General features: G+C 40.6%; 3 protein-coding genes across 3 annotated transcripts in view; 1 reads left to right on the top strand and 2 right to left on the bottom strand.

Annotated features, from left to right (window-relative positions):
* Positions 1–13,413, bottom strand: part of LOC137914485 (IgGFc-binding protein-like) — a 28,918-nt gene extending 15,505 nt beyond the window's left edge. The window contains 25 exon segments of the mRNA XM_068758022.1: positions 33–148; positions 435–458; positions 3,558–3,660; positions 3,805–3,964; positions 4,125–4,376; positions 4,461–4,621; positions 4,717–4,901; positions 5,082–5,201; positions 5,347–5,624; positions 5,816–6,099; positions 6,193–6,588; positions 7,023–7,216; positions 7,327–7,727; positions 7,953–8,110; positions 8,316–8,911; positions 8,989–9,538; positions 9,756–10,339; positions 10,432–11,008; positions 11,227–11,627; positions 12,052–12,199; positions 12,346–12,441; positions 12,531–12,809; positions 12,998–13,113; positions 13,226–13,249; positions 13,368–13,413. Coding sequence (XP_068614123.1) covers positions 33–148; positions 435–458; positions 3,558–3,660; positions 3,805–3,964; positions 4,125–4,376; positions 4,461–4,621; positions 4,717–4,901; positions 5,082–5,201; positions 5,347–5,624; positions 5,816–6,099; positions 6,193–6,588; positions 7,023–7,216; positions 7,327–7,727; positions 7,953–8,110; positions 8,316–8,911; positions 8,989–9,538; positions 9,756–10,339; positions 10,432–11,008; positions 11,227–11,627; positions 12,052–12,199; positions 12,346–12,441; positions 12,531–12,809; positions 12,998–13,113; positions 13,226–13,249; positions 13,368–13,413 — 6,249 coding nt within the window.
* Positions 13,414–19,194: 5,781 nt separating this feature from the next.
* LOC137914486 (neurexophilin-1-like) lies at positions 19,195–20,129 on the top strand. Its single transcript, XM_068758023.1, has 2 exons — positions 19,195–19,251; positions 19,410–20,129. Exons 1-2 carry the CDS (start codon positions 19,195–19,197, stop codon positions 20,127–20,129), a joined length of 777 nt encoding a protein of 258 aa, XP_068614124.1.
* A 2,141-nt stretch (positions 20,130–22,270) lies between these two features.
* Positions 22,271–26,130, bottom strand: LOC137914481 (speckle-type POZ protein). The gene is made up of 9 exons (XM_068758019.1): positions 26,053–26,130; positions 25,856–25,977; positions 25,556–25,707; positions 25,323–25,450; positions 25,051–25,228; positions 24,797–24,852; positions 23,794–23,916; positions 23,480–23,622; positions 22,271–22,415 (listed from the first exon to the last, which is right to left on the bottom strand). The coding sequence occupies exons 1-9, from the start codon at positions 26,128–26,130 to the stop codon at positions 22,271–22,273; spliced, it is 1,125 nt and encodes a 374-aa protein (XP_068614120.1).
* Positions 26,131–26,439: the final 309 nt, after the last annotated feature.

Raw genomic sequence — 26,439 nt, forward strand, 5'->3', positions numbered from 1 at the left:
GTTTATTTTTTTTTGTCAGTGATTCATCATACATAAATCTGATTGTATGTTTGTCCAAAATAGAAAAAAGGTTGTTGGAGCGCAATCCGTGGAGAACTTCCATCATCTGATCGAGAGCTTGTGGTTCCAGATACTGGGTAGAGGGGACCTGGGATGGATATTAGGTCAAAAAAAAAAAACATAAACTTTACATGCCAGAAAAAATGTTATTTGGAAAACTTGTATCCATATATATTTGGTTGATTTGTCTTATAAGAAATATTGGAAACACCTCTTAGATTAGTGATAGTCAATGCCTAACCAAGACCATCTCAAATAAACATTAAGGTGCACCTCATTTATCAACAAACCTTTACACTTGATATGTTTGTATTGTCATTGTAAACACAATGAGCCTGCAGAGCAAAAACAGGCTTTAATAAATTTAAACTTACTGGTAGCCTGAGAAGTCACCACACCTGAATGAACACATAGCAGATAGGTGCATAGAATCAATGAACAGAGAATTGCTGTCCAAACTCCAAGCAACATTTAACTTCCATCAAGTATTTAAGAGTAGTCTAGTACAATTAAAAATAAACTACAGCAGAATAAAACTTACATAGGACCTCCAAAAGCAGCAAAAATAAGTTGGTTTGAGTCGTCATTCTGTCAGGCACCAAGATCCAACCTGCTGATAAAACATAATGAATTTAATTAATGATAAATGAGGAATTTAATAGTCAAAATAAAAATCAGGAAAATTGACGTCTTTGATTTAATTAGCTCTTCCTACTTGATATGCTGCCCTTTTTGCATCTCATCCATTTGGGAATTCAGGTTGGCTTAATATACTAAGAGCTGGCATCATAAACATCATTTATTACTTGGAGAGGGCTGCTCTGGTCGTTACTTGTTTATTTAATTATATATGTCCTTTTTACAGTTAAATGAGCAAATTCTAACTTTTCTCTTATAACCATGCGATCATACATAGATTCATTATACCATGTTCACGATAAACATATTAACAAGCAATATGATAGCAAATATTTGAGCCTGTAACGTGTTAAAAAAGATGTTTCGCAATATTGGTTTATGGCAAGGCAGAATGATGTTAGCTTCTATTATGCGTATTCGCTATGCAGTGAGCTTGACTGTCAAAGACAATATATTATATTACACCCTGTGTAATAATTTACTGCTGGAACTGCTGAAATGATTCTCTACATTTTCATGAAGAGAAATAATATGGTACTCCCATTCTGTCGCAATTCTTCAAAATCATCATGGATATTATGGCAGTTCACATTATTTGTTTCTGATCATTGCAAGATCTTTCAACCTTACTGTAGGCAAACACCTGGAGTTACAATGATCTGACTTATTTGTTTAGTAACTGCATGATGCAAAGCAACATTTATAAAATGTTGCTGGTTCTTGAGGTTTTCTTTTTATCGTATGGCTCTGAGATTAGGGAAATAATTTAAAACAAATAAATATTGTGCCATCGATCGATCTACTGGTTTCCACATTGGATGCGCTTTTCTTCACAGACAAAAAGAATACTGAAGCAACAAGAACAGGTATAAACACACAAATATTACCACAAAGAATGGTATTGAGGATGATGATGTCATATACTAATGTATCATTATAACGATATAATGTTCTTTGTCACGAGAGCCCTATTTGGATTTTTTATCACGTCTCTTGCATTGCCTTTATTTGTTTTACTATTTATTTCATTATTTTACTGTTTTATGTTCTTATTGTTTTTATGGTCAAGTTTTTTGGACTGGACTAACTGCCTTTGATAAGTTTCTGTAGTCCTTCATAAAAAATAATATAGCCTTGATTAGACTTTGGTTTCCAGCTATATAACTTCCTTTATTATGCAACAACAACAAAAAGAAAACTACAAAGTGACTGGAGTCAGTAAAAGAGAGGATTTATAACATCCCCAGAGTTAATCAAAAACCAAACCTTATCTTGTTCTCAAAGACGTCGATTGATTCCTGACATTTTAAAATAAGTGAAATAGTACTTCCTGTAAAATATATTGTGCGTATTAGGCCATAAAAAACTCCTTCTGTTCGTACCTCCACATAAAACCTGTGGTAAATTTCTATTGTTATGCTACCGTTATAGGTCAGAGGGAAGTGGTAGTCAGGATCCAAGAAGGGAATCATTCTGATCCAGCATTGTTCACGGCCACATGGAAGCCTACGTCTCAGCATGCTGTAGAATAAACATGTAGCACTTGAACTTATTAAGATACATATTTTGTACTAGTCCGTGACACATAATTTTATAAACACATTTAAAAAGAAGAAAATATGCAGAAATAATGATACTGTTACCTCTCTAATGGATGGATGCCCACACCCATAGACATAGCTTCGCACAGTTCGTATGTACAGTCAAAATATAGGTAAAGTTTCCTGTGGCGGCTGATTAGAAATTCATGGGGTTCTCCTTGCCCATGGATGGCATTCTCATAGAAGAAATGTGTACTGTTACTCTGTGATATTCTAATCGTTTTTGACGAAGGTATGTACTCTAGTCTCATTTGGTGGTCAAACAAGTTCAAAAATGTACCTGATGTTCACAAGATGTCAGAATCACCTTGAATTGATGTCAAACATTTGTCATGTCCAATAAAGCCTAAACCTGATTGTTGTTGTGATTGCAGCAACCTCAGAATCATCAACAATGTATTAAATAAAAGCCTCATATTTTACATGCAAGTCTGAGAATGCAACGTTTTTATAAAAAAAAAGAGGTCCGTATTGCATGCACACCAAAACTTTATTTGTACTTGATTCATTGTACACAAGTCATAAGAGACACCTTAATTAGGATTGATAAACCATAAATCACTGAATGCATCAGAGAGCAAATCACTTCTTCACCACCACCTGTTCACCAAACAGACAAAACAAAGGAATTGATTTTGTAATGATTCATATTCCCTACATAATGTTTTGCTTTATTTATCACTTCCACCTTCTTATGACATATGTGCCCTTGTTAATTAAAGTGTATATAGTATGGAAAACATAACAGCAAAGAAGATACAACCACACCAAATCCCAATATGTATCCCAAGTCAATGGCATTGACCACGACGAAACTTCCCTCCCTGACTATGTCAATTATGCTGCCTCTGTGATTTAAAACAAAAACTACCACAAAAGAAGAAAGGCCACTCAGATAGGAAAACAAATCAAAAGACGGTATCTTGTGCCACTTTCTTAGTCGATGCGGTGGATCCTGCTTCCATGCTTATCTCCCATTAGTTTAGAAGTCATTTGATCTGAAATACTCCTTTTCACTTTTCCATCTGCAAGAAAACAGTCAGTGTGTAAGTGCAAACTGGTTTAAGAGATGGATTTTAAGAATATTCATACAATGACAAGAGGGTGTGTTACATAAATATGCTGATTTTCATTTTTGGTCAGAAATATCGTTTTAACATGGGATCGTTGTGGCACACCTGTGTTCAAGTCTTAACTTCAAGTTCCACTTTTATCTATTAAAGTAGAAATTGTATGAAACGATATTGTGAGCCTTACCAGTGCTTTTGCCGATCATGGGTAGTGGTCCTATAGACATGTCTGCACTATCGTGGTAGGTTACATCCTTTCTAATTCGCCTGTTGTGACTTGGGGAGCAATGCTGCAAAAAAAACAACATTGGATGCTGAGATTTCATACCTGTTGATATGGTAGGTATCTAACATTCATAAGCACACACACACACACACAAAAACACACAGATATGTACACACACAAACACACACATGAACACAGTCATACTTACAGTTGAACAGTTGTTGTGGCGCAAAAGACACAGGTGGACCTTGCAGTGAAGATAGATGGATGTAAAGTCATTAAATGTGAACATCTCGAATGAGAAACGAGCCACAGGGGATACGCCATTCTGCACCAAGTCCACGGTACCATCTTCTGGATTAGGACACCTGAAACACAAGTAAGGTATTAAATGTTATGAGGCAGACTCTGAGTAAAGTTATCAAGGTTATGGAATAAAAGCGAGGTTCACATTTTCAACTTATTTTGGCGATCAAGAACAAGAAATAAGCATGCAAAGACAAAATAAAGTTGCAGTTGCTTCTTTACCCTGCAGTTATAAGTTCCCAGCGTGTCGGGTCGTCTGGATCATCGATTGGTGTGGCCCAGCAAGATTCCAGAACACTGGAAATCTGTTGTTCATCAACTCCTTCTGTTCGTACCTCCACATAAATACGTTCCGAAATTTCTATTGTTATGCTACCGTTATGGTTCAGTGGGAATTCAAAGTCAGGATCCAAGAAGGGACTCATTCTGATCAGATATTGTCCATGGCCAGATGGAAGCGTACGTCTCAGAATGCTGTAGAATAAACAACATGTAGCACTAGTCTGTGACACATAATTTTACAAACTGATTTTAAAAAAAAAATAATGATACCGTTACCTCTCCATAGGATTGATGCCCACACCCATAGACGCAGCGTCCCACAGTATGTATACACAGTTAACATACAGGTAAAGTTTCATGTGGCGGTTGATTATAAGTTCACTGGGTTCTACTTGCCCATGGATGGCATTCTCATAGTAAAAATGTGTACCGTTACTCTGGAAATTAGAAATACATATAAGTTGATTAAAGTTCTATCATCCCGTTCAGAGAAAATTGACACTAAAGGCATTCTTCTGTCTGTGCACTGTACCCTCAGAACCGTCCCACACAGCTCGTCATCATTGTCATAGTGGAATATCACTCGTCCGTCCCGGACTGTCCCTCTGCAAGAGTCATCTCGGAGATGGAGTAAACTAGGATTGAAGCCGGCCTCAAACAGCTGGCAGCGGGATATGGAAATGTAGCCGGAACTACTCTCACAAGTGATTTGGGCATCTGTGAAAGAAAACCGTACGTGTGAGCTGAAAAATATTGCTGATGCCCAATTTATCTCTTTTGCCATTTTATTAATTATCAATCCATTGCTGCCTTAACTTTGGTTACCGATTAATCAATTCTGAACCTTAATAGTCAGAAAGAAAAATGTTGCCGTGTTTTTAAAAAAGCTGCCCTCACCATACGTCTCTTGTGTGTTTTGACTGTGGAACTCATCACAGTAGCAGCCGTAAACTCCGTTTCTCTCACCACACCACTCAGAGCTTGTGCAGTCCAGCTCTTCACAGGGATCTGGCTCAGCTATGACAATAATGTTGAAAAGGATGGGAAAATCAATGATTAAATTCAAACATAAAAGTAAATTGTTTTGCCACAAGGAGAGCAAATATGAAGATTTGTAATCTAATGACTCTTTCTAAACGTGTCACCCTTGGCTAAAACATACCACAGTCCAAGGCTGGTCGCCACTCAGGGATGATAATCCCCTGTCCTGAGCAGGTTCTCTCATAAGCTGCCACAGCAATACACAGCATGCCATGAGCTTTTGTGTATTGGCAGAGATCATAGACACAGGAGCTGAAAAATGGCCCCGGTTCAGAGTGAGCGTGACAGGCCTGGAAGGGACCATTAGTGTTGGTGATGATGCTGCAGTGTTCGCGGAATTTGTCCACATAGAAACAGTTGTCTAATCCTTCATCAAAGTCTTCATCTGTGGCTCCACACCTGGAATATAAACTTTATGTTAAATATGAAAGCAGAATGTGTTTACAACAGATTTATTTTATTGTTGTCATTTGTTTTAAATTAGCAAACCAGAATGGACAACAGTCAATATTTTTGCTCTGTTGCCTGAAATCTTACAGAAGGAGAAAATGCAACAAAAAACTATATTCTCTGTGTGACTTGAAGTTTACCCTGGCTGACTTGAGGGTGCCGTCCAGCCGCGTCCAAAGTCATTGTCATTGAGTGCTATTGTGCCATTGGGGAAAACTCTGTCATCCATGGGATCATAGTTTAAGTTTCCACACATGCCTATTACTCTGTTTAGACGGTTTCGGTTGACTCTGACCAGCAAAATGCTCCGACCGTCGTACTGGACAATAACGTCAGTGGCATTGACCACGACGAAACTTCCATCCCTGACTATGTCAACAAAGTTTCCAACAGAAGTGGGAAGAGACACCTCGGTTCCATTTATCTGGAGGGATAAGAGAGATAGAGGAAGTCACAAGGTGATTTCTCTTTCTGAGGATGGCAAACAATAAATAATATTATATGAAATAAAGTTTACCGTTGTTCTTCTGCTGACTCCAATACTAATGTGAACGCTGTCTGGTGGACTTGAGACATGTATATCCACAGCTGACACAAATGAAACATGGTTGTTGCCACGGTGATTATTTGTGGCTTTTACCCCAAACTGGATTTCATTTGGGCCGTGGTTAACACTCTCAGTAATGATATAAGTGCATGTGCCCTGGAAATTAATCAGCTGTCCATCAAAGGTAGTATAGTGTGGGTCCCCCCAGACAGTGCAAGTAGAAAATGGCTCAAAACAGTCAAGTTGGCCATGTCTGATGGTGCATTCTTGTGCAGGCATGCAGGATGCATCATAACAATGCAGGTCATTGGCAGGACGGCATTCACATCGCCTGGTGCAATCATCCAACCAGAATGTCTGACCTACCTGTGAGAATAAAAAAGAATTCATAATAATAAAATTAACTGTTTGCTAAACAAATAAAAACAAATCTGCAGGGAATACAAGAGTAAAATACAAGCTACATAGCTATAAGTTTCTTTCACTGTTTTTAATCTTTTCGGACAAGTTGTCCTAAAATATAGATTCTCTAAGTATTGCCAGAACGATCATTCAACAAAATTCAGTTTAGTGAGAAAAAAGTCTCCTTTCTTGTAAACTGTAGTCAGAAAGAAAAAAAAACATTATTTTTGCTGTTTTCTGATTTTTGACTTGCAGCTTTTGTCCCTTTCAATTTCTTCATCAACGTTTGGAACAAGGTCACCCAAAAAATATGTCAAAATTCTGATTCTGTCTCTGCATCTATATCAGATCAAATAATCAGGTACAGTGACATAAATCTGGTGCTTTCTTCAACTTACATTGTAGTAGAAGCCATCAAGTTGACAGCCACAACTTTCCACAGGGACACATGTTGTCCCACTTCTGGAGAAGCCTTTATTACAGAAGCATCCCTCATAGCAAGGCTGGTCACAGGTGGGGTGTGGGCTGACACAATTCCGATCACAGTCAGTACCACATAGTTCATGATGGCTGTTGGCTTGACAGTCAAGTCCTTCAAAATAGAGGAAAAACATGATGAGGTTTTTTTTTTTTCAAAGACACTTGTGTCTGTTTCTTTGCCTGTGTTTGGATGATCAATAGCACACTGACTTTATAACTTACTGCAGGGTGTGAGGTCTCTCCAAGGGAAGATTCGGACATTAGCTGATTGACAAGCACTGACATACGCCTCGATGGCTGCACATAGAATGTCTTGGCCCCCATTTCCAGACACACAAACGTCATACACACAGTCATTGAAATATGGAGCTGGATCCACCACATCATGGCAGAAGCTGAATGGTCCATTATTATCTTGAATCACTTGACATTGGTCTCTAGCAGTTTGGTCGTCGGTACATTGGGGACATGACGAGCCACACCCATCACTGCAGGTGTTGCTGCCTCCCACATTCCAAGAGCTCCCAAACTCATCTGGTGTATTGACGATAATTCCAGAAGGTGTCTGGAAGTCATCATCAGGATTTCCATTGAAGTTTCCACAAAGTCCACATGTTTGTCCACTATTAATGATAAAAGTTGCAGAAATATTAAGAATCATTAACTGGGTTATGAATAAAATCAGACAATATTAAGAAATGAAGGAATCCTAAATAGATTGCAAAAACAATACATTGGGGTTAAAATACAATAACAATATATATATATATTTAAAAAGGACTACATAAGACCCATGAAACAGATCAAAAATCAGGACAAAGACAGGTGTTTATCAATTTAAAGTGGACCTGTAATTAGACAGCACGTAGATAGTCACTGTACTCCATCCATCATAGGAGACACTTGGTCCATAGTCAGAAACAACGAATGTGCGGCCTCCACTTATAAAGATTGACACTTGACCTCCATTCAAGTTAGCTGGTAAATTTGTTGCGATTCCATTAACCTATAGTATTGGGAAAAAAACAAAAGAACAGGGACATTTTATGAGTAATGTAACGTTGGTGATGCTGTATTTTAGGAGCTGACATGAGTGTTGCTATGTCAACAAATCTTTAACTTTAATAAACTCTGGTGAACAATTTTTAAACAATTTCCTTTTTTTTAACATGAAAAATTAATACTAACGGTTGAAAAATGATTCAACTCACCTCAACCATATGGTTGTGCCCAGACATATGTATTTGGTAGCCTGACACATTCACATGCACTGCAGCTGTGATTGAGACTGCCAACCCTAACCATTGCTCATTTTCAGCTTCCACTGAAAATTGGTGAGGATCCTCTGTGGCATTACAAAGTGCCACCAGAAGATAGCGGCAGGTTCCCTGGAAGTCATAGGCCTTTCCATCAAAGGTGCGGTAGTGAGGGTCTCCAGAGGCAGTGCAGTGGCCATGAGGGTTGGGATGGCAGCCAAACTCACCCTCCACCACACCACAGGACTCCTGAGGACCACAGGAGCTGGGGACACAACTGACTGTCGCAGTAGTGCCATCACATGTGCACAAGCTCTGACAATCATCACCTTCCCAAAACACTTCACCCGCTTGCCAATACTGTCCTTGATAATGGCATCCACAGTCAGATGGTGACACACACTGGTTATCACTTAGGGTAAGACCATCGTCACACTGGCAACCCTCCTGACACGCAGTGTCACAAGTGAAAGGGAAAGAGAGGCTGGGGCAAGTAGAGGAACACGACGGTCCACAAAGTTCGTAATGGCTGTTGAGAGGGCAGTTTTTCTCTAGAGAAATACAAAGAATTTGATGCAGTAAAATTCAATTGATCAAGACCTGTATCAAAGGGGTGAAAAATACTTACCACAGTCAACAGCAGCCCTCCAGTCACCTATGGCGATGTCCTTCTGTTGACACATTAATGCAAAATCTTGTAGGACCAAACATAGCGCTGATTCTGGATCTTTAGAGACTTCAATGATCGCCACACATGCATCAACATGTGGCTGTGGGTCAACCGAGGTCAAACAGTCAGCAAATGGCCCAGGCACGGCGCCGATAACATCACAACGCTCAGCCAAGTTGTTATTCATTGCAGAGCCAGGATCTACACTTTCCACACAGAATGGATTTAGAGAACCAGTTCGCCAACTGTCTCCAAAGTCCTGAGCGTTGTCTACTAGGATGCCATTGGAGGTGCGGAAGTCATCTTCTTGGTCACCATTTATATCACCACAGAGTCCACCTAATGAGCCACTGTAGACACTAGGGGCAGTAATGCGTATAAAGTGGGGCCAAACTGTTTGCACAGTTACACCGAAGGAGGTGCTAAGGATGACACTGTGAATGCTGCGGTAGATCTCAATCTGGTTGGATGCTGAATTGTACGGTAGTCTGGTTCGCTGGCCATCCACCTAAAGGGACATTCAAACAGTGTGTGAGATTCACTAGGAAAGAACATTGTTTTAGGGTTAACACATCAGATTAATGGTTTTAATTCAATATTTGTATAAAAAAAGAAGCTTTTAGCATGATGGACAGAAATAATAAGTTTTCATAAACGTTTTATGTGGTGTTAACACTATTTCTGTGACATCATCTTTTGAAATGCTGCATATTTCACCAACTTACATGAACGATGATGCTCTTTGTAATTTTAATAGAGATACGTGTGTCCCCAGTCACAAAATTTAGCGCATGGATAAATCCCTCCTGGTCTCTCGGGACTTTTTCTGTCGTCAAGATAAAATGTGGGTAATCTGACAATCCTGTTGCATTCACGAGGATCAATTCACAGGCTCCAGGATACTGGTATTTCAGTCCATCGAATGTGTGATACAACCCGTGGCTCTTTTTCCAGCATGTTGAAAAGCTGTTAGGTCTGCATCCTCTCTCTCCTTCCACAACCCCACAAGATTCAAATGGACCACAAGCATGGGAGCTACAGGTCATGGAACCACGGCTGCAGCTGCATTGTCTCCCACAGTCATCATCGAGTATTACAGTTTCTCCAGAGCTGTAGTAGCGACCCTCAAAGATGCAACCACAGTCAGCGGGAAGGACGCAAACCCCGGCACTCAGGACGTAGCCTGAATCACAGATGCAGCTCTCCTTGGGAAGGAGGGGGCAATTTTGAGTAGAATTTGGATTGACACATGTAGCTGGACAACCTGTGCCCTGGGACTCAAAGTGGCTGTTGGGTGGGCAGTTGATTTCTAAAGAAAATAAAACACATTGATTTCGACATCAGGGAATCATTTTGGTCAAAGGAGATTCTAAAACTATGTTGTTTCACTGACAGACATACCACAGAAGCCTGGTCTCCTCCAGCTCGGCAGCTGCACACCATTTCCTTGACACTGACTTGCATATGCATTTAGGGCTTGACAGAGAATGGGCTGGTAACCTCCTGCTACACACTGATCAAAAATACAGCTCTCTACAAAGTCCACTGGGGGAAGTACTACATGGCAAGCAGAGAAAGGGCCTGGATTGCTCTGGAGGATGCCACAATGGTCATCATTGCCATACAACGTTTCTTGTTCATCCGTGCATCCAGCACATTCCAGACCTTCGCACAGTGGCTCACAACCAGATCCACCATCCCCTGATACTTGCCAGCTGTCACCAAAATCCACATCAGAGGTTACTAGCTCCCCTTCAGGGGTTTGGAAGTCATCCTCAGGGATATCGTTGAAGTTTCCACACAAGCCACATGTTGCATCCTGATAGGTGATGGGTAGATGGATCCTGACGCGATGATTTGTGTCATAAGATACCTCCAACCCAAAGTAAGTACTGATGACCACAGAAAAACCTGAGACAAAAACGTGGACTGTGCCATTGTTCAGTTGGAATGGAGTGGTATAAAAGACTCCGTTGACCTGTAAGACAAAAGACAGTTGTGTAAACATTCATTCATCTTCTTTTACTGCTGGAGCCTATCTGAGCAGTCAACGGACAAGCTTCCAGTTCATTGCAGGGCATTGTATAAATCTACAAATTATTTATTTGATAATAATTCCATGTGCATTTTGAAATACTAACATGTATATGGTATATGAATATGAAAGTAGAAAAAGCCTGGGTCGTTGTAACTAACCTTAGCTTCACCAGGATGTCCCTTCACAAGTTCAATGGCGGTATTATCTACAAAAACAGTGACCTGTCGTATCCAGGAAACACGTGTGCTTCCTCTGTGCTCGTTGTCTCCCTCTACTCGATAGTAGGGCAGATCTCCTTCACATTGCTCAGAGAGCACGTAACTACAGGTTCCCTGAAAGTGAAACACTCTGCCATCGAATGAATAGTAATGTGGATCACCACTGATGGTGCACGTGTGTTTTTCCACTGTTTGACAAGAATAATGAATGGAATTTGTCCAACAGACTTGGGAAAAGGAGCAGGGTTGATTCTGGCATTCCAAACCATCTGAGGTGCAGGTGCATCTCTCTCTACAGGTGTTGTCAGTCCAGAATGAGTCACCAATCTGTACTTCGCCACCTTTGAACAAAATACACATTTCTTAAAACAGAGAGGAGGATTATATGCGACCTTGAACTGGGGCCATTAATAAGTGTTAAGTGTCTTAACTTGTCGGACGCCAACATAGAAAAACTATTTGACCTTCAAGAATAACTTTGGCACACCAACAAGGTGCAAATGAGTATTGTTCACTGTATTGTAATCAAATAGCCTCCCAATGCACAATGTAATCAAATTACATGAACATACAGTATTAAACTTAAATTAATTCATTATATAATAAATGTGTAGATTATTTTATTATTATAATTATTATTCATTCATTATTAGTTGTAAGAAAAGCACAGATGATTCATGTTTTATATGTGTCACCATGGAGTGATGATCACATGATCACATTATTGTAAAAAAGTGTAGTGACGCCCAACTGGGTCAGTCTTACCATTGAAATTGCATGTTGAAGATGTTTGTCTTAAAGATGTCTTGAAAGCCCAACGACCATCAGTATTGACATTACTTCTGATTCTTAAACTTTGGAATGATCCACGGATATTGAAAAAATTGGTAGAGTTGATGGTGTCATATCCAGCCTGAAAATGCATTGGCAAAATGTATTTTATATATTCTCTGTTTGTTCATTTTCAATTACGGCATACAGATTGAATTAAACACTATAGTAAAAAAAAAAGAAAAACATAGTCTGAAGGAAACGCCTAATAATCTTAACAGCTCTAACCTCTAGTCGTCCTCTTATGCGAGATATAGTCGAATAGTGAAACAGAGTAAAGGACTGCTCGCCAGCGGTGATCAACACTGCTTGGAATGTTGCTTGCTGAAAAGAAGAAATACATATATGGTAAATGAAGTAATAAGTTAAAAGTGTTAACATATACATTTAACATTAACAGTATGATGACTTACCCTTCTTGGCCGGTCATTGAAGGGCACCTCAACCCAAGTCACAACAAAGACCCACTCGGCAGTTGCATTACATTCTGGAAAGTGCTCTGCAATGTCATCTGTAGCCATGTCGATAACATCTCCGCTGGAGTACTGTCTGTAGAAAATATCACCAACACCACGGTTGTCTAAGTTTCCCCAGAGTGGAGCAATGATATCTCTTGGTCCATTCAATGGAAATCTTTGAGTTGTGACGCGTGAATATGGACTGTTAAAAGTCAAGATTCCATTGACATTCACCTAGAAACAAATGAAATAGCGCTTAGAGAAAATAATTAATAGGCATCGGCTCAAGTCATTGAAAATTAAGTACTCAAACACCAACATATGAATTGCTCCATTAAAATGATTACAGCTAATTTCAGAGTTTTAATAACCCTCACTAAGATGAATGTATTTTGTAGATATTTGAAATTGTTTCTACGCACATATAGCCGTCTATATTGTCGTCCAAAGAACCAGAAAGGATGTTCGAGTTGAATTTCAGGAGAACTTCCATCATCTACTTTTGGGACTAGTTCTCCATCATCTGGATAGAAGATATCTAAAAGTACACAATATGTCACAGTTAGTTTTAAATGTACGGGATATTGTGCTTATATGTCAGTTTCAGAGATCAGCAAATTAAAACTAACAGGTTGTGTTTTTCATCTTACCCGTAATCTGAGGAACCGCTGTGCCTAAGAAAAGAAATAAACACAAATTTTGAGACACACGTCATCAAATAGAAGTCAGTTATTGTTTTATATTAATGCATCAACAGAAAAGAAACGTAATTCAATCTAATTGAATACTTACTGATCATTGACAAAAGCAGCACAAGCAACAGGATTTGGCTTGCCATTCTCGAAAGGCAAAATGTCAGATCTGTTGAACAAATATTATTTATTTATTTCATGGGGAAAAAAAATAACAAATCAAATTTTCAAGCCAAAGAAAACCCCAGCAGTCCTGCTTTTTCTTACACCCAGACTGGATAACAGATTAACTTATTATTATTACCTGTTCTTATGTGCTTCTGTCCATATGTTGCTCATCCATGCCTCACGGTAGGGCTGCAACGTGGCTTTATACAGTAAAATCTGGCAGAGTCCCATGAATCTGTCATCTTCATTGTTCAACACAGTCATTCAGATAGAAAAAGCTTCCTCGTAAAAAGTGAACCAACCCTCCTCTGTAAATTAAAAATACATTCATTAGATCACATTCAACTGAAGCAAAAGAGGTTTCAAATAATTTGTGAAAAGGTGTTAGGATTTAGTTTAACTGTCTACTATTAGTGTAACCATAGTGATAAGGACTATATCCGTCAAGGCATATGGAATTCATTAATGGCGGAAAATAACACTAACATATTTAATTCACAAACTTTTCACAGTTTATTTGATCAGTTCCATATTGTATGCTGTATTTATCGAGTTTAATCTTTAGTTAACTATTTTAATATATTCATAGATTTCCTGTCCATTTAAGCGTGATGATTGTTCATTTATTATGATTTCTATTTAAGTACCCTCAATTACAGAACATTGTTTTTATTCCCCTACCCCATTTCAGAAAATGGAGATAAGGGAATGAAATCAATCATTGATTGGTTTTGTTTGGCTACAAACTATCGCTCATTTATTGATTCTTTGAAAAACATCTATGGAGTAGTATTTGGAGTATATTTTGGTAACTTTGCAGTAATGTTTAGGTGGGTGGAACAAGTTAAACAACAACCCTATATACTTTATACATTTGTCTTTGAAATACTTACCTATTACACAAGGATGTTCCGCAACTTTCTTTTTTTGGTTTCCAAATACTTTGATATATTTATATTCATGGTGAACAGAAGGTGAACCCTTACTCTAGAAATATATTTCATATTAAATTGTGTTATTAATTTACTTAATGCAAAATTAACAAACTGAAGAAACATCCAAATCAGATCAATGAATAGCATGTATTAAACAGGAACATAAATAGGGAGATAAATCAAAATAAAATAAATGTGTAAAATGAATCAAATGCATGCAAATTAATGGTAACATCAACATAGAGCCAAACACACACACACATGAACAGAGATGCAATGATGATGAACTTTGCAACAAAACTCAACAATCTGTTCCTCACCGTTGTAACAAACGAATTGATAATATCTGCAACAACACGGGGGGCACATGAAACACCTTCAACTCTGCATAATGCTGCAATGTGCCTTTAGTCCAAATCAATTAATTCTGAAAATAAACAATCCAGTAAAGTCTTATGTTATTTGGATTATGTTTGGTTAAATACGTAAAGGAATCACCCAGACTCTTGTGCAACACTGTATATGGACACTCCTTATGACTCTGTGACTCCTCTTCAAACAATGTTGTTTGCAAACATAAAGTGGTGATGCCAAGGCTGTAAAAGAGAATCCTCACATACCCTGAGGTGTTCTGTAACCATAGCAGAAGTGGTGTACATTAATTGATGATGATGAATATATTTATGAGATAGAATGTTAGAGTACAGGTACAGTCACACAGTAGCATGTATTACAGTACAAATAAAGTCAAACATCCTGTCTAAGAGGAGCATTTCAAAAAAGCCCTTGCGGTCTTGTTTCCGTTGAAAGTCCTTCGTACATAAATCATCCACAATTAACAATACAAATTCACAACTGACAGTTCTGAATCATTTCACAACCATTGATTTAAAAAATAAAAATGCTAAACCGATTTTATATTTGCCTCACTAAGGCAAAAATGTGAAGCATGATTCCAATAGAGGTAATGATAAATGACTGAATGAATGAATGAATGTTTTATTTTTTCCATCCATCCATTTTCTTCCACTTTTCCGCTTTGCGGGTCACGGGGGTTGCTGGAACCTATCCCAGCTTGCTATGGGCAAGAGGCGGAATACACCCCAGACACGTCGCCAGCACATCACGGGGCCACACAGAGACAAACTACCATTCGCGCACATACTCATTCACTATGGACAATTTGGAATAAACAATTCACCTAATTTGCATGTTTTTGGAGGTGCGATGAAACCAGAGAACCCGGAGAAAACCCACGCGGACACGTAGAGAACATACAAAACTCCGCAGAGATAGGACAAATCTATAGAGCAATCTAATCAAATGAACTTTCAACCTCCTGCTGTATTCCAGTGAAAACATATCAAAGTGCAGATTTACAGGAGTCCCAGCTGACTTTGGGCTGGTGCAAAGTTAGGACAAGTCACCTGCTCAACAGAGGGAAGACACTTGTTCACTTGTAAATGCACATCTATTGTCTTCACGATTTACAAGCATGAGCTCAATAAGTTTGATCAAAGTGTGTCTGTTTCCAATAAGGCAATAAAGTGCTAACCTTAATATAGATTTTATTTATTTATTACTGTATTTATATTTCAATATAGACAGTATTGTGGCCAAAATCTGGACACGGTGGAGAGACTATGTCTCTCAGCTGGCCTGGGGACACCTCGGGATCCCCCCGGAAGGGTTGAAAGAAGTGGCATGGTATGGTATAGACTTTATTGGCATTGCCAGCACAGTACAACAAAATTAGATTCGATGAGTGAGCATCGGGCTGCAGCGAACGCTTGTCGTGCTGCCATTACTGCCTTCTTTCGAGAAGTTACAGAAAGCAAAATTGCGGTATAAGCACAATCAGTACACGTTAAACACACATAAAGGAATGACACGCTGGACTGGAAACGTGCAGGGATTTTTTAAATGAGGAGTAGGAACCTGCCAAATCCTGAGAAGTAGCCATTGGTGGGAGCGACAGAGTAGGAAGGATGAGAGCAGAAGAGCAAGCATGAAAAGAGAGAGAGGAAAAAACGACTGCTCTCCTCCGGAAAAAGACGTGTCCGGGAGAGGGAAGTCTAGGCAACCCTGCTTAGGCTGCTGCACCTGCAACCCGACCCCGGATAAGCGGTTGAAGATGGATGGATGGATGGATGGATGGAGAACATATTAAAAGTTTTATCTGGCATAGAAAAGGTTGGGAACTCCTGATCTGTTGTTTTCACTTCAGTTTCAGAACAAATGTATTGAGTGAGCCTCTTTTTAATTTGAACACATCTGAAAGAGTACCGGTAATACATTTATCTTCCTGCTATATTCCAATGAAAACGGACCAAATTGCAATTTTATTTTATTTTTAAAAACTGACATTTATTTTTTCCACATTAAAACATATGCCGTGATATATTCAAATATTATTTAGCATAAATCACTCATCGATCCATCATAAACATGATGGGTGAGCCTGGGCGTTTCAGTCTTCTTTTTATTGTTTGCATGATGTTTGTTCTTCTTTTTAAAGCACTTCCATTGTTAGAATATATTTAATATTTACAAGCAGTAGTTGAATAGTTTGGCATTTTGGGTGTCTATTTACAACATAAAGAACATACGCAGGCAAAATCCAAGACAAACCAGAGCAGTGTATAAAAAGATTAATGACATTTAATATTCCACCTCGTAACCAAGATGTCTTGCATGACAAAGGAAAATATAGAAAATAAAGTTGCGTAAAATATCTTTTTGGACATTTATTTTTCATGGGTTGTAATGTTTTAACTTCAAACCTGGCAACACACTGAGACAGATACTGGTCCGCCTGAAAGGCAAAATACCCAGACACAAACAGAGGAATGTAGTGCATACTGTCCAGTGCAGTGAAGAACGCAGCGACTTTGGGGAGACCAAACAACCGCGTATTCTTCAGCACAGGAGAGACAACTCCTCAGGACACGACTCAGCAGTCAACCTGCACCTGAAAGAAACGGGACAGTCCTTAGAGGACAGTAATGTCCAGGTTTTAGCCAGGGAAGACAGGTGGTTTGAGAGAGGAGGGTTTTTATTTTATTTTATTTTAAACTCTTTATTTGCATTTGAGGGTTTTTATTTTTACATTACTGTACTAATCTTTTAGAACATTCAGATCTATAGCAGGTTGCATTACTTTTTTCTTTTGCTTACCGCCGTAGAGGGCTGTGCACACCGCAGTGAACATACAACACGGACAAACAAAAATTGACAAATACACAGTGTTCTGAAAAGAGAGTGCAATGGATTTATTTGTGCTCCTTAATTTTATCCCTTCCACCATCACCAAGAGTTGTCCCAATACATCAAGTTCTCATCAGCCTCTAGAGGAAAGTCTGGATCGCCAAGTTCTCAGGAGATCTGAGGAAAAAGAGGGAGAGTCTCATAGTGAGAGCCACAAACACTGACCCAGCAACTACCACTGACTCAGAGATCTGTGGGCGGAGTTAACTCTCAAATTGAGTTTTGGTGCTGGTGTGGTGGATCCGGCATGCATGAAACCTCCACCTAAGAAAGGGGCAGTCATCCCGGGTCCAACAATGGCGACATGATCGCCCAGATCATGCCAGGCCGTCACAGCAACCCGGAAACGACCCCCACGGCCCCACCAGAGCCACACGCAGAAGAACCAGCCCAGGGCCTGGGAGCGACAGGTTGCATTACTTTAATTACCTGCATATTTTATGTTTCATTGGAAACAGACACGCCTAAATAAAACTTATTTAGCTCATGCTTGTAAATCTTGAACACAATAGCAGTACATTTACTAGTACAGTAATTATTGCCTTCCCTCTAATCAGCTGGAGCCACACAATCATTCACAGACAATTTTTAGTGTAACCAATTTGTACGCTTTTGGGAGGTGGGAGGAACCCAGAAACAACCCACAGACAACACGCTAACTCCTCACAGAAAAGCCCCACGTCAGGTTTGAAGCTGTGCTTTTCTTGCTGTGAGGCAACAGCGCTTACCACTGCACCACCGTGCTGCCCTAGAGTTAAAGATACTATTGATATTATAGGTTGCTTCCTCTTAAAGTAGCATTCTGTTCCCTATTGCAAGCCGTTGTTGGTACTTCTTTATTCCCATCGATGTCTCATTATGTTAAGAGGTTAATTACATAAGTTCTCTTGTATTGGAAATAGACACACCTAAAGAAAAGAAAATCGGATAAAATAAGATAAGGTTCACACTCCTTCACACTGTTAAAGAGGCTAAGAGGGAATATTTAAAAAACAATATTGTCACATCTTTTCATAACCCTCGTGAGTTGTTCAAAACTGTTTGGCCACCGTCCTGAATGCCTCACAACCTTTCAGTTTGGAAGCATCTGAAATGTGCTTTGGGGGGGGGGGTGCTGCTGATGGTTTCCCCATCTCAGCTCCGGTTGCATTTCATTATATGACCACAGGGTGTCAGTATCACCCTGTCTGCTCACCATTAGTGAAAATATTGTACATTCTAATAAAAATAGCAATATTCATCCCTAAAATAATGGGAGATCATAGGGAGAGAGAGAGAGAGACTCTCAGTAGAATATACCATGTGTTGAGATGGGGGCGTTTTGGGTGGGCCGAGGGGTGAGTTGGAGAGAGAAAGAGGGAAAGGGAGGGCAGACATAAAAACTGGGATTTAAAAATCTGGAGATCTGAAAAAGCCTCTCAGTGTGCGTGCTGTGAGTGGATGCTGCAGAGGCGTTCCTGTCTTTTCCAACATTTAAAGATATGGATACCAAAAATTAACTCCTCCTGATGAACTTCAGGTGAGAGTGGAAGATCATCAAATCGCAGCTGATGCACTATGGAGATGTCACCCATGCGCTGCTTTGTTTGGCTACTTGTGGAAGGGACGTTTTGGGTGAGTATGAGTTCTAAATACTAATTGGATCCAGGTGACAGTGAAAATGTCAAATTCATGCAAAAGTAGAACAAAAGGAATGAAGATATTTAATCAAGAATTTGTTTTGCATTCATCCAAATAGTTGAACTATAATGTAGATTTATCTTTCTGTCTAGTTGGCTCTGGGACAACAACGTGGGAATTTTACATTCAGCGTTATACCGCCTCAACACAGAGATCAAGCTGCTTCTCCACAGAAAGGCTGGACGTCCCAAACTGGAAGTTCGATTCAAAACACCAAACTACCCATTGACCCTTTAATTCCACTTTCAAAGCGGGGATTTCTGGAAATACAGTCATACTCCAACCCACCCTTAAAGACGAAGCTTCGTCCCATCATGAATGTTCACGGAGCATCTAAATTCTCCAGGATGTTCAGTTGGGGGGACTTTTATTCAAACATCAAAACTGTCAGATTAAATTTGCTGATAATGGGAAAGATTGTGGATCATGGGAACGGCTCTCTCAGGGTCTACTTCCACCATAACTCCACGGGTGTGGGCAACGTCTCCGTCAGTCTCGTGCCACCGATGAAAGAGGTGGACTTTGATCTGGATCGTCAAAGCGTGGTCAACCCCAAAGACTCAAAGACATTCAACTGCAGGGTCGATTATGAGAAAACTGAATGCAACAAAAAGGTAATGCTGTGCAACTATGATCCATCCAAGGCGTGTGCTCAGGAGCAGAGCCAGAGCCACGCCACGTGGACGTGCTCCAAACCCTTCCAGGTGATCTGCATCTATGTGTCTTTCTACAGCACAGACTATAGACTGGTACAAAAGGTCTGTCCCGACTACAGCACCCACAAACCAGGAGCCCGCCTGCCCACAGGTTAACGGGAGGTCAGGCCAAGGACGGCAACGGAGGATAACGTTGGAGCGGCAATCACGCATGAGCTGTGGAAATGTTTCAAAGTTTCTCTCGAAAGATGATCTTTACTACTGTAGTGTAAAGCATGTGCAATATCTTGCTTGTAGACTTTTTGTGAAATGCATACAATTGGCGCTCCTTCTTATGTGTATTAATTAATGTGATTACTGTTAGTTTTACTTGATAAAATGACAAGGCTGTGAAATGTAATTTATCATATGAACTAACCGGCAATTAACAAATTAATAATCATTATCTAACCATTCATTGGGGACATAGTCTGACATACATGCATCATCTTATAGCGGCGGAACAGTTTTATGCTTTGGTGAGAAGAAATGTGAACTGTATCTGTAAGAATTAAGAGATTATGGATATGAATATAAACATTACATGCACTAACAAACAATTTATTTGTTGGGAGGGGGGGGGGATCAACACAAGATGCAACAATACTGGAGTTTTATACCGTCGTAAAGTAAATTTAGTCCGATTTCTAAAACTGCAAACATCTGTCTCCCTGTGAAGTCTCGTGAACAATTCCGATTGCAACTCTTGTTTTATGCGACATCTGGAAATAAATAATTCAATACAAAGTTATAATCAGTATAAAAACACCCAGACAACGTTTGCATTGCATTCAATACAAAATAGTTGTGGTTTATTCGTTTGGGAACAAAAAAATGGCAACAACTAAGTGTCACTTCTCAAACCCGGCATTATCTACAGGAAAGAAACATCGGTTCCTTCTATCAATTACCATTAACCCCCAGGTTCAAATGATAACTGCAAATGTATTCCATGTGATTTGCCTTGCTGTGCATTTTTCCCCTCCACATTCTGAACAATAAAACGTGTTCATTTCAATTCCATTTCCCCTCAATCCTCATGCCTGCAAAGATCTTCATGCCTGCAAAATATCGTCAACATCTGTTGACGATATTTTTTTTACTGTGGCGGTTGAAAATATTTGTTTCCACAGCTTCAAAAACCACTGGCGTCTGTACACACTCTTATGAAAAGAACAAATCGGAGTTCTGTGGAATAAAATAAATCAGAAATCCATTATAAAAGAACATTTAACATGTCTGATTTCCTCCTGGTTGTTTTGTCTGTTGACACTTTGGATTTAAATTTCTCTCAAGGGTTACAAAGACAAGTCCATACAATATCGTTTCCCCATGAATGACATCCAGTTGTGCGTTGCCATTTCCTGTATCCTCGATGTTTCCTCCACGACTATTAAAACAAAACAAAAAGTTTCGCATGTGGGACTTTGTTTTTGTCACCAATAAATCTTAAAGGGTATTTGTTCTTGGTGGTCCAGCCGGGTCTTGGTCCAGGACGCTTGCTTCAATCTGTGCTTGCCTGCAGTATTTTCTTCTTTACTGCTGGTAAGGGCGTGACGACAGGTAACCTGTGACTTTAGTGCAGTGTCTCCCAACTTTTTTTGGATGATTTTGTGTCATATCCGCTTTGTATTGACTAGCCCTTGGTTGTCTTTCTCGGGGGGGGGAGGGGGCTGTCAGTTTGTAACTGACAGGCCCGCTTCCTTTTCTCCTTCAGTCCCTCGCACCCATGTGTCCTCTAGTTTGGGGGATTCTCCGGGCCCTTGAATCCGAAATGATAAGAACAGAGCAAAAAGAAGCCTTGTGATAAAACAGACGGACGTTTTCTGCATTTGTCCTCCCCGACAGCTGGCTCTGATCGGGTTGTTGTGTCCAGTACCTTCCTTCGGAACGGATTCCAGTATCACAAGTAACAGGTTGTCGAAGGATTTAGCTCCACACACTGGACAGAGTACAATGTCGGACACGGGCGCTGTGATTTCTTTGTAAACAACAACTATCCACTTCACCAGCCCACCTACGCCTCTCTTTACAGCCCCCCCCGCCCCCCCCCTCCTTTCCTCCACCTTTAGGAGAGACTAAATACAGCAGGTTTGGATGGGGCAGAAGGGAGATTTGGGGGGAGGCTGTAGGTAGTGTCGTAAGTAACAGCAAGGTGGGAAGTTTCCCCTGTGTTTTTGGGAGGGGGGGGGGGGATAACTGTGTCATTTTTATGTGTATACATGTGTGTATGATGTAGAGGCCTTGTTGCGAGGCTGTTAAGACTGTTTGAGACGCTTGCGTGGGGGTCCAAGAAAAGGACACTGGGCTGAAGCCAGGGAGCGATAAGCTTCGGCCACCAGGTGTGGATGAGACCCCACCATGGACTTCCAACCTGCCGTCTCCATCACCTCTGCAGCGTGGCTGGAGGACAGAAAGAAAGAAAGAAAGAAGCAAAGTACTCATTTTCAATAAATCTCAGGTCACCTTCTTGATTATCCAATTCTCACAAATTCAAATACTGTAGCTTAAATACAGAGTATATATATATACATAATTACTGTAATATAAAATGTGGTTTTATTACGAGTTTTACCTTCGAGACAGACAATAGGAGGAGGAAGGGGGGAAAGAGGGTTGGACGGTACGTAGACACTTTATACAGTAATTGTACCTTTACATGTACACTTACATAAACTGAGACAGAATAGTTGTGCCTTTGGAAGGCTTCATGCCCTTGATAGCATCCTTTTGTTTGAGGATTGTACATATTGTCGATGTACTCCGCTCGTACTGGCGTGCCAAATCACAGAGGCGGACGCCACGGTCATATTGCGCGATAATTACATGATTAATTACCGTTGTCATCCTTACCACTCGGACTCATCACTCATTGTAAGAAATATTCACAAATACAGCGAGAATCACTGAATGAGTATCTCGGAGTATGTCAAAGTGCTTGTACGTACGTGCGCGTGCACACACACACACACTTTTGAATGGTAGTATATATATAAATAAAGGCACCCCTCACTCTACACATAATTTATCCCAGTAATTATATTTCCAAAGGTGCTACTGACATGATTTTGGTAACAACCCACACATGTAAAGAAGTCCAGTTATGTGTTAAAAAAAATGTATATTCACTGAGCAAAATGGTGGCGTGTTCAAAGCTTATTTTACTCTTCTGTGAGCTGAACACTAGCACACAGACATATTCAGTGCTATTAACACAGAAGGTGGCAGTGAACCCAGTCGAGTCGGGTTGCCCTGATCTTTCAGCCATCGCTCCCCGGGGAAGACAACGGAACTTTAATTAGCGGAGACAGACTGGCCCCTGGGATTCTCAGTACCGACGGCAAGACAAAGAACATGCAACACAGAGACGAAATGTCCTGTGGGTTCTTGAGGATCGCCGAGTTTGTAAGAAGGTGCCGTCGACATAATGATAGAGATGACGAGCTCCCGTCTGCACGCGAACTCACTAGTTAATGAAGTCGACAGCCTGAGTTTTCAGCTGGTCGGCGCTGTGAAGGTCCGCCAGGATGAGGATCTCGGCAGCGTTTTCCACAGACAGGCTGGTGCACAGCGCGTCCTCGCACATGACCTTCAGTCTCTCCAACGCATACTGAACGGACACAAGAGGACACAACACGGCTACACCCCCCCATCTTCTTCAGTGTTCAGCATTTACAAATCATTTCCGTCTCAAAATGACAATGAGATGTCGGCTTTTAATGTCACACGCCTGACAAAAAGCAGCGGTGAAATGTTTTGGTCATGTATGTTGTCCTATTACCTTGTCAGCCGCTGCCAGCAAATCATCGGCCATCTTGTCCAGATTGGGAGCCTTGTCCGTATAAATGAAGCACATCATCTCTTTGAAAACCTCCGGCTCCACATCGTTGATCTCCACTCGGTTCTGACACGGGGAAAATTTAGATTACAGCATTGCACCTGAACTTGAGATTCAAACATACCACGTCCTCCAATTTGAAATGCTGACAATAAATTGTTTTAAATAATAAACAAAACATTTTTTTTTAAACGCATCATTCATATCTACCCAAGTCTTGGCATCAATCAAAGGCGCTTACTTAAACACAATAAGTGTAAGTAAATAAAATAAGTACGTAAACAGATATTATTTGCCTGTTTTTACTCTAAGCAAATGTTTTATATTTCAATTATCAACATGGAGTTCATTCTTAATTGTAAAACAATAGAGCAAAGCACTTGTTTAAAAAAAAAAAAAAAGAAACTGCCAGATTTTGATGGAGAATTTAAGGGGTGGGAGAAACTCCTGTGACTCCAAATTGTATTTGCTGGACGGTATCACATTTTGAATTCATGTGTTTAATGGTGACAAGCGATCACAACAAATGATGATGTTTAACACAATTTGAAAAAGATGAAAAACATGTTGACCTTAAATTTGCAAAAGCAAATGTCAAATGGGAAAACAACAACAACAACATGTGAGCTGCTTCTCCTGCAACTTCAATTCTGACAGCAATATTTGCACAATTGAGAAAAAAAAAAAAAAAGTCATTCTCTGCTTCTGCAACTTTGTCAGTGAAGGATGAATCCCAGGCCTCGAGTACGGCAGGACAATTTAGTTACGGTTCCCTGTCGTCATTAAACGGCTCTGCAGTGCAGCCTTTTGACAGAGCAATCCTTCACTCACTTTAAACCCTCAAAACAGCTGGAAAAAGAATGAGCCTCTGTACCACTGAGGAACAAAATCAATTGAATTCCAAAGATTTAAAAAAAAAAAAAAGCCTTTGGGACCTTGGGCTCACCTTTTTGCTTTCTTCCATCTCGTGCTCAAACATGGCGCTGAACACAGGGGAGCGTGCTGAAAGCAGTGACGTGAAGGGATGACAAAAAAAACATTCATGTGAGTAATCCTGGGACCAAGAAGCAGTCCAGACTAAAGGTAATAAATCTATACACAAATGCACACACACACACACACACAGTCAAGCATGTCAAACTGCCGGAACAAAGACAGAACAAAGACAGCATGTGGGGTGTGTCTGAGTCGTGCCTCTACCTGCTAGGATGGCTTTGTGGGCCTGAAACTCCTGGCCGGCCACACACAGGGAGCAGTCGGTGAAGCGGGAGTTCTCCCACAGGCCCCCCAGCTCGTCTGCTAACCGGCAGTCAGGAACCTTCACCATGTTCATGGTGTTCTGCCCAGATATGTTAACAGAGTCCTGCACCACACTAACCTGCGACAAAAGCAACGAAATAATGCCACAGCTTCACAGAAAGCGTCACTGCGTCACGAGGACGGGCAGAAACCAACGTGGGTGCGCAGCGTACCTCACAGAAGAGCGTGAGCTTGTCATCGGGCAGGAGCCCATTGGCCTCATCGAGGAGGAAGTCTCTCCGGATGAACTTCTTGAAGCCCCAGTCTTTCCCCTGGACAAAGCGATATGCTCTCTGGCTTTCTGCACACATCCAAGTCCACACAGGGAGCGATTTGAAATCTTAAAAAGGCGACTCTTTACTGCCGTTTGTTACAGCGACGGGTTTCTATTACCCAGCAGACTCACCCATGGCTTTGGTCTCCTCTCCCTTGGCATTGAGGATGGAGAACTTGAACTTGGCACGCACCTCTGCCTTTGGACAGCTGACCAGCAGCAGGTAGAGAGACAGGTAGTCTTTGCTCTCTTCATCCAGGCCCTTGGGGTTCACTCTCAAACACCTGTTGATGGAGGAGGGCGGAATCGGTGAATGATTATTACTGATCGGGCAATTTTATAAAAAAAAAAATTTTTTAAGTACAATTTCACAAGATTACAAACACTGATGTTTAAGTATGGCGAAGCGTAGCAGCTCTCTTGGCCACCCACCATTTCAACTTGTCATTGGCCCCAGAAGAGAAGGTGGAGCTTTTAATGACCTCGCCCATCTCCTCACGACAAAAGCTGAAGTTGTTGATGGTCCACATGTAAGAGAACTTCACCACTTTGATCTGGCGAATGAAGAAACTTTGGGTAAAGCTCAGCGTTCCGACATTAAAATGTTACCAACGCACGTCTCGCTTTACCTGTGTGTAACACCAGCTCTCAGCCACAGGCCCGCTGGACATTTCCGCAGGGGGAGGGGGACTTGGGACTCTTGACATTGCCAGCGTGACAGAAGGTGTCAGGGGCGAGCGTGTGAGGAGAAGGAATTTGCCACTGGTCAGTGTTCGGTCCTGAGGTCCATCTGCATTAGAGCACAGCAGACGGAAGCAGTTTGCCCCCTAGGGTCAGAAAAAGGGGAGGATAAATAACAACTTTAAAAGACAATTTCGACGCCAATTTTCATGAAGATCCGGAAACATTCTTCTAAAAACAGGAGAGCAATCATCCAGAAGAAAAGCACTTTTCAAACAAAGCTCAGCTCGCGGCGATGCAACACGCATGTACTGCGTCTTTCATTTGTCCAGTCA

This window comes from Brachionichthys hirsutus, unplaced genomic scaffold (assembly GCF_040956055.1).
Source record: "Brachionichthys hirsutus isolate HB-005 unplaced genomic scaffold, CSIRO-AGI_Bhir_v1 contig_863, whole genome shotgun sequence".
NCBI lineage: Eukaryota > Metazoa > Chordata > Actinopteri > Lophiiformes > Brachionichthyidae > Brachionichthys > Brachionichthys hirsutus.